Below are 12,611 nucleotides of genomic sequence, written 5' to 3' on the forward strand. Positions count from 1 at the left end.
ATTTGATCCAACTAACTTTCAGGTTAAACATCTACACTGAATTTTTCTCTGTTGCACAATTCTTAAACAGAGAGATACATTACACATGTATGCATCAGTGTATTTTAATTCATGGGCTGACAAACTTTCCCAAGTGTGTCAAAGTGCAACCAAGAAGCAATTCACTTCTGAAAGGTGCCAGGAAAAGCATGCTACAGTTTTGGGATAAATCTCAGGAGACAGAAAACCTCTCAATATTTGGAATACGAGTAACATATTGTAAAGGATTTTGGAACTAGCATTATCATGCCAATTCCTTCTGCAATTTTCACAAAATGCATGTCTCACCTGACTTCTGGTTACATGATTTTTAAGGCATATCAATTTGTATAATGATAACTGAATATATTAAAATAGGCAAACTACATACTGTAAATATTTACTGATGTGTAACAATCTTCACTTTTATATACTGCACCTGTACACCACAACTTTTAACATATCAAAATATCACAGTACATACAACTTGCAATAAATTTTGCCAAAGCTGTCTACAGTAAGCCAAGCCACCCACGTCATTATGCTTTAATATGTATTAGATATTTTAATTAACAATGATATCTTCAGGTGTTTTGAGATTAAAATATTTCTCTTTTTTTTTTTCCTCATTTACCTTTTAAAAGGAAAAATATGTGCAAATATCAAATGGACTTATATAAAGATATAAGACTTTGGCAAATAGTTCAGCATACTAATTTTTATCCCTTGCATAAAAAAATACCTAATCACAGCAAGATCCATACTACAGATATTTTAATTTACAGAGAACATGGTCACTAGGTACTTTATAAATAAAAAAAGAAAAAATCTTGTATTACACAGTATTTCCACTTTTATGACAACAATGCCAATATGATTGTAAAAATGAAACAAAAATCCCTAAGGTAAAATCTAGCTATGACTAGACCATTTTACTTACTTTACTGTTCAAATGCAGTTCTTACCTGTTTCAGGATCACTGAAATCTGGTAATGTAATTGTATTGAGCTGTCGTCTATCGGCAATAGCTCTGTCTAACAGGCTGCTCCCACGACCAGAATCACTGCAACCAAGTACAGGAATTGTAAGCTACTAAAACATAACATTATATACAGAGATACAAGTTCAATACTGCCCTCCTCCCACAAAGGTTCTTGCTATAAAAGTTCTTGCTATGAACAAATTTAGTACCAAACAGCACTTACAGGCTTAAAATCTGATTCATAGCTGACAGCTTCATAAAAATGATTTATTGTACCTTAAACATTTATATAACATGAGGTACAGCTCTTAAAGAAGATGAAAAGGCAGATGTTAAGTTTGCAAATCCAAACTTCTCCAAGATTTAAGAGAAACTCTAAACTCAGGATATCTAATTTTAAGTAAATTATAAAGATGCCATAACTCTATTTCACACAGAAAGGCATCACTTTTATCTCCAGTGTTTTGCGGGGTTTTATTTTGGTTGGTTGGTTGTTGCCTTTCTAAATACATGTGTAAACATACACATTAACTGCCTAATGCTGAATTGAATCCTAATAGCACAGTAGGAAGATTATGAACACTGCCAATAACGCAGAAGCCTAAGCAGGAGCAGTGTTTTTTACTGATTACTCCTGTGGACAAACACTTCATTTCTTCGTTAGTTGTAACTCAGTATGTGTCCTTTGGGCTTCTTGTTGATATACTTGCTGGAAAAATAACTGGTCCTAGAACTGCTATTAGAGATTCAGTAGAAGAACAACAGGGACGGAAGAACTAAGTGCTCCTTTTCCTTAAGATGAGGCGACTGTTGAGACACACTGATGGAAAAGTGGGAGGAAGCACATATGGGCAGTCCTCCTTTAACATTCTGTGGTTAATACAGTAATGACATTTTTAGGATTGCAAGTCTTGACGATTTTTAAAGAATCTAATTTAAAAAAAAAAACACTCCACAAACTTCGAAATAATTTAGTTTAAAGCAATTGGCATATAAGCCCAACTTAGCAGAATGCAAACTTCTGACTTTTGTCTGAACCTCGCTAAAGAGAAAAAAAAAATCTTCACACAATTCCTAATGTTAAGAGATTTTCATCAAAACTGCAAGACTGGAACTCAGTGTATCTTTGCCTTAATTTTAAAATTCTTTCCTTCTGAATTTGAACTAAGAGAAGATCAAGAAGCTAACTCTTTATAGCTGCATAATTCAAACACCAGTGAAACAACTTTCTCTCTTTGTATGGTTGTTTCTAAAATGGTATGAACACAGTTCTGCATTACCCTAACATTATTGCATGACTGATTTCCTCACAAAATGTTGCTATTATAGAAAACCCCAGGATATGGAAGGGAACTTTCCAGGACACACACTATCAGCTACATATTTTCTGGTTAACTGCTGTATTAATGACTTCCTCAATCCACAAGCAATGACATGTCAAATGCCACTGACAAGGAGAGCCAGGCTTAGCAAAAACATCTTCTAAGCACTGCACTGTCATTGTGGTTTGTTCTGTTTTCCCAATGCAAACTAAGAACTGGAAAAGATCTGAACTATTTTCTAATGAACTTCAAGCAGCAAGCTGAAGATAAATATTTACATCTTCCAAGCCTTGTACAACAAAGTTTTAAATTCATATGAACCATCTCATGAGGAAAATGTTTGTATGCCACTTAAAGGCAAAAGAAAATTCTTCTAAATCAGTTGAACAAAAGTAAGGCACAGAGCTGCATTTAGCCTTTACTTTGTGTGGTATATCTAGTTATACAAAATTTATTTCCATTATTAAAGTACTATTGAGGACACTGAATTCCAAGTTCACTCCACAAAATCTGATTAAGTGCAAGAAGAAATGCCTAACATAAAGCACAGATCATGAAAAAGCGTGTTCTTATCTCATTGGGAAAATGATACATCAAAATTAGTTTTCAGTCTAAATCAGAACAGAAAAAGATGTTTCAAATAAGCACATAGGATATTTAAATCTTTCAAAAAAACAGCATTTAAAAAAGGTTTCAAATTATTAAAAGACCTTTTATTATTTGCTTAAAGAAAAATTTTTAGAAAGCTTAAATTATTTCCAGTGGGAGACAATTCACAAACAGTGCTTTTCCACAAAATGAAGTCTCTGTTACGTTATTACAGAGATTGGGAAAATCTACAACAATGCTGCATTATCATTCTTTGCTGTTTGGAGTATGGTTGGGTGGCCAGTCACATTATGGGTCTGAGTGATAATTGTTATCTCTGTCAGACAGATATGTATCACTGTGATGCAATATGAAGGTATTCAGCCCTTAAATTTCACACAGACCATCCAAAGAAAGGTTACAGCTTGGTATTGATATCTGTATTGGGGAAACCTGTCTCCTTCTATCATGACAATTATTTGCAGCTCCTGTCCATTCCACTCCATTCCTAATTTTGTTTTGTTACCATAACCCAAAACTTTCAAGAAAGCCTTGAAATATCAAGATGAAAAAGCAAAGTAAAAATAGCCCTTGTTCATTTTTCCATTTAAGATGTTCTTGAAGGACAACAGTGACATGATAGTTACCAAACTGCTGTTTGAAGCTTAACATAGCTGAGAGTAAGTTTTCACAGCCACTGCTGATATCTGAAAAAAGCGTTACTTCACATATATTTAACACAGCACAGCAGCTCTTAGCACAACCACCACCACAAAAAAAAAAAAAAAAAAAAGGCAATGACAAGCCATGATTAGAGCTCGGATCTGCACAGAAGATGTAACAGCAGAAATGGAAGGCAAAAAGTTGGGCTGCAATACATGCAGTACATGAAATTAAGCTTATACAGACATTGTAACTATTCTGCAAAGCAGAAAATTCTGACAGGAAACTCTTAAACCCCTTTCCCCCTAACCAGCCAACTAAGCTAGAAGACAAATTCTTTCCAAGGTCCCTGCTGCTAGTTCTGTGACTTTGAGCTGAAATTAGTTCACCTCAACCTTTTGGATTGCTCCTGACAGGCTTTTTATTATACCCCAAGTCTTGCTCCCTTTTCAGTGTCAAAGTCTCCCAGTGCACTGATTGTTTCATGTCTTTTCCCAGGTTTTTCCTGACAAACCCTCCCTCTGCTTTTCTGCTCTGAACTGCTCATTAGCTCACTAAGGAGAAAAGTCATTTTCCCGCTTCAGCCATTAGGCTGTCTCAGTCTTCTTAAAGAGATGCCACCTGGTACAAGGCTCTTTTGCTGCAGTACCTCTGGCTCCAGAAACTATCAACCTGTCAAACAACCAGGTATCAGGATATCCTGCTGGTCCTCTTGTCTTCTTCAAGTAGTTAATAAGCACATTGAATAGTATGAGCACGGATTTCTGCAACATGGTGCACATTTATTTCACAGCTTATCTAAATATACACAGAAAAGGACCTTCACAGAAGCATTTTGGAAATGCTTCCCAAATAGGACTATATCAATTTAACCAAATACTTGCCAATACCTTCAAAGAACACAAACAGACCTCTTTTCAAGAAGTAAGCCATACTGACTTTGCAAGTACATCTGATATTTCTATAGTTGTAACTAACATCTAATGCTCCATTTTATTTAGTCATTGAATTAAATTTCCATTATAGGAATCTCTCCGCTAGCCAATATAAAAGGCTCTAAAATACAAATTGGGGGGAACTGGAGAATCAAGACAATACCAGTACTGTAAGCCCTATCAAGGGTAATGGCAACCACCCAATCTCGGTAATCAGTCCTCAGCACTTCAGAGTTTATTATCATAGAATCATTCAGGTGGGAAAAGACCCTTGAGATCACCAGGTCCAACCATTAACCCTACTGTATCAAGTTCACCACTAAACCATATCAGTAGCTGCCATATCTAAACAACCTTTAAACACATCCAGGGATGGTGACTCAACCACCTCCCTGAGCAGCTTACTCCTGCTAGATTTAACATACCTTAATTCACAGAATTCTGAGTAGCTTGCTGACCCAATATTGCCCAAAAAGGCTACTGAGCAAGGTACTGAGCAGCCTAGAATTCTACAGCATCTTACCTTGGGTTAGTGAGATTGTAGCAAGATTTCCAAATCTGCAGCATGTGTTTACAAGTAAGGAGTGCTTCATCTGGGCCTCTGCACAGAGACTCCAACTTGACTTTTGTAAACAGTAATCTAGTAAAAATAGAAAGGAAATTAAAAGAGAAAGAAAAGAGACTCCAATTCATGCAAAACATCCTTAAAGATAACCAACATCACATCAAGATGAAGAAAAAAATAACTTCAAAGATAGTGTTAACTTAAATGTTTCATGAATTACAATAAAGTCAAATATGTAACATCAAAGTAACAGTGCTTTTTACAAGATTACCTTTTCAACTGCACAGAAACAATAGTTGACAAGACTTTAATTTATTTTAAGTTTAAAAAGACAATATAGTTCAGTGAAATAAGCAGGACCACTGAAAACAGTGATTCATATGTTGAAAAGAGACAACTTCACTAAAGAAAATCTTTACTACTTTTATAAGAAATGATTTTCCATTAACTGGCTGAGAACAGTTAGCTAACATACAACTCAAAAATAAACAACTGGGTATTCATGCAAGCTGCTTCCTTAGAATATCAGCTTTTATTATAGGAAATGGAAGAGGCTATACTGAAAGATAGTCTGCATTGGTGAAGTCAGCAAGAATATGTTACTGTGTGTTGCCATCAGCAGGCACTACAATTTATGTTTGACTTGATTTTGAGAATTTTAAACATTTACACGTGACACCCTGAAGAAAGCACACCATTCATCAAATATGCAGCAAACTATTCATAATGGAAGAAAAACCATTTGCTGGAAGCCACTATAAATTAATTCTGATTTAAAAAGTTGATGTTTCTCATGGCAGCAAGACCAAGTGCATAGCCTCATAAAATGATCACTGCATATTCCTTTTACATTCCAACTATCAGTAGAAGATTCTCCACAGACATTAACATAGATATGCTCCTGGATAACTAAAGAAAATAAATGCAAAAGACAATAAAGGAGCTAGTGAACTGGTATGCATATTTACAGGAGTCACAGCATCTAGGAACAGATAATACACTGGAAAAACACTTATTTTAAAGCACTTTTTAGTGAGTTGCAAGATGAAAGAGCACAAAGCAGGAGGAAAGTATGCATATATAACTGTTAGCCTACTTTCTGTTTTTAAACCCAGGTGTGTATTTATTGCAGTGCAATGTTAATCACTAAGTGAAAAATTTGTATGATTGGTCATATGGTTTGCGTGGGAAGACTGAAAAGGGTGTAGAGAGTGGGCATGTGTGAAAGCTCAGAACTTTCTTATCCCAAATACAAACCTCAAGGATACTAATAGTAACTGCAAACTGCCAGAGGGTTTTCTCAACAATAAGAAATGACATCCCGTTCCTCAACATGTTACAGCAGCTAAAGTTTTAGTGTTGCACTGTATGTCCTTTGCAGAAAGTACCCAGCATGTATATCTAAAAATGAATCACACTATCTTAATTGTACAATGTGTGTATTGGTGTGAAAGACAGGTTGCTGAGCTAGTTTAACAGAATAAGCAACCTGTGGATAAGCAAGTCAAATAAGGTCACATGGAGTCTTCATTTGATGTCTTGTAGGAATGTAGAATAGGGTAATCAGTTACACCAGTTTAGCTTTCTTCCTATCAGTAAATTGGATTTGAGTATATAGGAAACTACATAGATAATTTGAAGTCGTATTTCATTTGGCAGGGTGGTCCTCTCTAGGTATTTTAACTGTGACTGTATCAGAGGAAGAAAAACTGTCCAGAACTGTCCATTGTTTTACACAAGAGAAGGAAAACTGACAACATGCTTCTACCCTCACACTATTTTACTCTTAATAAATGTACACACAGCCCTGCCCAAACCACAAGACTTAGACATCAAAACCCAAATCCAAAATCACAGGAATCTACCTCGTACAATTCCTTTTCTGTTTCTCTATATGTAAAAAGAAAATACTTTTGGCAATTTGAAGAGCCTATCAAAGTTCAGTTTTTAAAAATTCATGGTCATGAAGCACTTTACAAAAGTTATAGAACATGCTAAACTGAGGCACTGAATTTACAAGTCATCCTAGAAAGAAGATTATAATAATAATATATACCTTATTACATATAGTTTACACAGAGACTGAGTTTACATTAACAGCCTTCAAGTACTTAAGAATTTCAGGAATTCTGCAGCAGAAAGAAGGTGCAGGGTCAGTAAATCACTAAGGTTTAGCATTCAAGAGCTAAAACAAAAACTGAGCAGAATCAGGAAAGGAAGGGGATTTAATTACTAAGAAATAATGTAAACACAATACACAAAATAGCAGGAGTCTCTGCAACAAAAATCTAAGAACCTGATTTACCAGTATAGGATTCAAAACCCAAGATATTAGAAGACAATAGCAACACAGCAGAGTTTTGATGGCTTTGGAGAGTACACACATGCAACACCATGCCTGTTGTTTCTTGTGCATTACAGCAATCAAGGGGACTGGATGGTTGCATGTTTCCCAAAATATAAACAAAGCATGATGGACAGGAACATTTTCACAGGTTTTTAATATACTAGGAAAAATTATGAAGCATGGATAAAGCTACCAAGAGACAGGATAACAGAAATCCAACTGTATGTTTTATGAGTATCATAAATTACCTGGTTGTGTATGCTTGTAAGAGTCAGAGTTTTAAATTACTGGCACATGGTGCAGATCAAAACATGAGAGAGTAACCACAACACAGCACAGCAGGATAGCACTCATGACTAAGAATGCAAGTACTGAGGAACAGATAATAATCAAAATAGAAATGAAGAGCAGAACAATGTGTGTCGGTGATGTGTCAAATTGGAATAAACCTAACAGCTAAAAAGAAGAGAAGTCTGTCTAGTTCAAATCCTTTGGGAAAGGGAGGTAGGTAAAACATTTTCTGTTCTAGTAGATTTAATGGGGCATTTATTCCAGCATTAGTGTTTGATATGGATGCAGATCTTTAACATTAGATAAAGTGAACTGTATCATTTTAGGAGGCTAATTACCCACACACGAAATGGAGAACAAACTGAACTCTTAAGTGGAAAGGCTTTGCTACTCTTGTAGCTAATAACTGATCCATTTACGAAACAGGTACCAAAGCAGCAAATGAGTCCATTACTCCAAGACCATTCTAAGTAATGAAGACATAATAAATAAGCTGCTTGTAACCTAATCCGTATGTTACTGGATTTTTACTTAAAAAAGAATGAAAAATTCCAAATGAGTTTATAACTAAGACTTTGAATTTCAGCAACACACATCCAAGTAAGGAGTGTGAAGGTTAGCAAACATATTCAAGATTCAGCAGAAGCCTGGCACTTAACAGAAAACATCCCCATAGAACCCCAATCTTCACCATAAATCTTTTTATCTGTGTTGTCTCAGATATGAAAACAACGACAAGTGAAGAATAGGAATAATTTGGAAATAAAGTTAATGCAGTAAAAAGCAATCTAATTCTCAGGATTATGGAAACAGTGACATATAAAGTTGTCCTTTCTGAAGTGAAAACTTTATAAATAAAGTACGATCATTTTAATGACGGGAACAGCAACTATACTTCTCGTGATTTTTTTTTCAAGAGTGAAGGCAAAGACAAACACATACAATCTTAATAACACACAAAAATACATACAAAATTAGCACACCAAAAAATAAAGGGAGTATTAGATAATACTTTTAATTGAAAAATGAGTTATAGTTAAGTTTAGTAAGAGACTGTACACCAAGCAGCTGTGCAACAGTTATTCCAAATCAGATCCACCTAACAGTCAGGTTCATCAAGGTGAGAGAGCTGTGAAGAGGGCAGATGCAGTTCTCGAATGTACTTGTTGGAGCAGAAAGAGACAGTGCCATTGCACAATACCCCAGTGAGGCCACATCTGGAATATTGTAAATAATTCTCATTACAACAGCTAAAAACACACATGAGAAATTCCAAATTGGGGCAGCTGCAGAGAAAGGCAGTGAGGGTGATCAGCTGACTGCAGAATAGAAAGAATACTTCATTTAGTCAGTCTAGCAAAATAAAAAGTGAAAAAGAGGTATAAATTCTATCTACAAGGATCATGAAGGGAAAAGAACAATTAGAGGACAATACTGCAACAAAACCAATTAGGTAAAGGCCATATAGATGATTAAAAACATTAAGGGTGGAAATTCGGTCTCAAGATTATAAATGAAATTGCTTCCTCAGTTTGTTTCGGATAGACTGTAGAGGTGGAGCAAGTAATCTAAGATGTTAAATACAGCTGACAAATTCATGAAAGCAAAAATTCCAAGTAGTGAAGATTGAGCTCTGCAATGCAACAAGTAACACTGTTAGTATTGAGAACCCCTAGTTCTGTCAGTGGACAGCTATTGCTCACCTGTTTTAAAACCAGCCACTTTGCTTTTGGGATCAAGTAAGAAATGTTTGTATGTTGCTGTGCACTGTATGAGCACACCAGCTTGCATCAGCCATTGCTGGTTATCTGTATTCCACACACCACTGCATGGAAAAGATCTTGATTCAAATCTGGCAATACAACATGCTACTATTGTTCCACCAGAGCTACCTGTTCTAGCAGTGTCACTCAACACAATGTAATTAGGAATCTCCCTAAAGTCCCTCAGGCTCAGAAACCTTCCCAATATCCTGATCAAAACTGCACAGAATGCTCTATTTTTAGTTAGGATTGTGAGCAAACTTCATTATTACCCTCTTATTATATAAATTACTTGGATTGTTCAGGGCCTAAAGAATCTAAGGAAGAACTGTGCATAGCATTGAAGGTATGTGCTGTGAAAAATATTAGTCCTTCATCATAACACACAAAAGCCTTGACGAGAACCCTTTAAGGTCTCTTCTGTATGCAATGAGGTCAAGCTAAGCATATTCTTCACAACACTGAACAGCTATCCCTCTTCAAGAAGATAAAATTTAAAAAGATGCATCAAATCCTTTTATTTACAATGCAGGATTAAAAATGCAGCTTTATTTGATGTTTAGCCAACTTTCTGTAAACTTAAAAAGTAATTTAACAGTTTGAACAAATATTATTCAGCATTGATGATTTGAAAGAACGAAACCTATTCACCTTTCCTGAAGTTTTAGCAAGTCACTTCTTGCACTCAAGAGAGTGCAGGATAAAACTTACAATGACTGTTAAAAGAAATGTAAAAGAAATTAATATGTAGGAGGAAGTCAAACCATAACAACTTCAGTTTTACTTAGTCAGTACATATTATCAGCAAGCTCCCTTCTGACAGTCTTGTAATTGCTCACTGTGGTGCTTTGGCCCTGCCTGGGGGCCAGATGCCCACCAAAGCCACTCTATCACTCCACTTGATAGATGGATAGGGGAGAGGGAAAACAACAAGAGGCCTGTGGGTCAAGATAAAAACAATTTAATAAAGCAAAATCAAAGGCCACATGCAGAAGGAAAAACAAACCAAGACTTTATTCACTACTTCCCATCAGCAGACAATGTCTGGCTGCTCCCCAGGAAGCAAGGCTTCTATGTGTAGCTCTGGAAGAAAACACCATCAATGAATGCCCCCCACTCCCTTCTTTCTCTCAGCTTTTATAACTGAGCTGACATGATATGGTATGGACACCCCTTTGGTCAGTTTGGGTCAGCTGGCCCGGTCATGTTCCCTCCAAAGATCTTGTGGGGGGATGCTGGAAAAGCACAGCCTTGGTGCTGTGCAACCACTGCTCAGTAGCCAAAACACTGGTGTGTTATCAATGCCCTTCCACCACAAAACACAGCACTAAGAAATGTGACATGGGGAGAACTAACTCTAAATGGTTTAGAAGAAAAAGGTTAGAATTAAAAAGAAAATCCTGAGTTCCCAGTGTTTACTTCATTCACAGTCCAGAATTTCAGAACAATTCACTCTATGCAAGTTTGCAGTTTCTTTTAAAAGAAGGTAGATGTGAGTCCTGTAAGACCCTTCACTTGGGAATTCCACTTGAATCCAACAGGATGCTAATTTACATATAATATACTCTCTTAATGAAGATCTATTAAGTCTAATGTCTTAAAACCTCACAGGAAACCTCTGCAAGAATTTGTTCAAAAGCACATCTCAAGTAGGATTTTTTTTTTAAAAACAGTATATAGCTAGAGGAACAGATAAAGCCTTCGCACTCTAATGTGGAAATGCATCATAGAAATAACTGACAAGAAGCAAACAAAAATGCCAGCAAGCACATAATTGAACACAAGTCCCTAACAAAGTAATTATGCTCAAAAAATTAACACAATGCTTCTCACCAGAGATGATGCAGGCAATTCGCTCTATAAAGCAATGGTAAATTATATTGAAACAGTTTGTGCAGCTCTTGTTTTCATGTGGTGAAAACTGGCTACAGTTCAATAGTGCAATAGATAATGAATGGCTTGAGAACGTGCCCTACTTTCAGAAGCTACCATCAGAGTATGAAGTCACCAGTATTACAGAGGGCCTAATAAAGAATTATATATAAATAATGTCTGGAAACAAATAAGGATTCAACTCAAATCAAGAAGAAAAATGCAGGCTTAATGAAGAGGGCAAGTGAAACAAGCTACCATATGCTGTGCTGATTTCTCCAGTTCCTGATGTGTTCTTATCAAGATCAGATGTCCTCTGAAAGGTATGGTTTAGCTAAATTTATATTAATATAAAAACTCAAGTAAATTTAGCAGATTCTGACATAAAAACTGATCTTCCTGGCTTCAAACTCCGGTAATTTGCACATCTGTTATTGACAGCTGTCCCTTTAATGCCTGCTTAGAAAGCTTACAGCTTCACATTAGCCAAAGTCCAGGCCATCTGCATGATCATCAAAACATAAAATGACACAGTCACAAAAATTTAAATGACAGAGAGAATGACAACACAAAACTGGACAGAATATGAAATACATACAGTTTTATAAAGACTTTGCTTACACATTCAAGTGATTTGAGATGCATCAATTTCTATCATAATCAAATTACAGAAAGAAACTCACAGAGGTGTCTGCTGCAATTGCAAAGTGAATCTTTGTTCTACTCCATTTTGAGTATTCAAGAAAAGTTTCATCAGGAAAGACATAAATATAAACTGAACATTACACAATTTGTTATTTCCTTGTGCTTTCTTCTGAATGTCTGTAACATTGCTACCCAGTTCATTTCTCTTCCCTTATCCTGATGCTAGTTTCCTCTTTCCCAATTAATCACATCTGTTTCTCATTTTTGTTCAGTGTCAACAGTCAGGAATGTGTCTCCAAGTTGCATCTGCAAGCTAAAAAGACACAATTACTAGGATGAGATTACTGAACAACTGCCAGCAATGTCTATTTAAAAACAGCTGAAAAAATACACCTATCCATCCAGATCCTTCAGGAAATCCAATCAACTGAACCACTGCATGCCCAATGCTGGCAACAGAAGGTCAAGCAACTAAATCTAGTTTTTGTATAAACTTCACAAAATCATCTACCTTAATTTTAAGTCTCCTAGAAAGTTTCTCAATCACCAAACATACCCAAAAGATGTGAAATCTGTTCCAAGTGATTCAGGACAAGTGACAGAATTCTGTAGCACCAATA

General features: G+C 36.0%; 1 protein-coding gene across 5 annotated transcripts in view; it reads right to left on the reverse strand.

The window, feature by feature from the left end:
• TTC7B (tetratricopeptide repeat domain 7B) overlaps positions 1 to 12,611 on the reverse strand; it is a 119,370-nt gene that overhangs the window by 40,161 nt on the left and 66,598 nt on the right. For all 5 annotated transcript variants that reach the window (XM_054400099.1, XM_054400097.1, XM_054400100.1 and 2 more), the window contains 2 exons: positions 5,032 to 5,148; positions 984 to 1,081 (listed from right to left, as the gene is read on the reverse strand). In XM_054400099.1, coding sequence (XP_054256074.1) covers positions 984 to 1,081; positions 5,032 to 5,148 — 215 coding nt within the window. The remainder of the gene's footprint in view (positions 1 to 983; positions 1,082 to 5,031; positions 5,149 to 12,611) is intronic.

This window comes from Indicator indicator, chromosome 4 (genome assembly GCF_027791375.1).
Source record: "Indicator indicator isolate 239-I01 chromosome 4, UM_Iind_1.1, whole genome shotgun sequence".
Lineage (NCBI taxonomy): Eukaryota > Metazoa > Chordata > Aves > Piciformes > Indicatoridae > Indicator > Indicator indicator.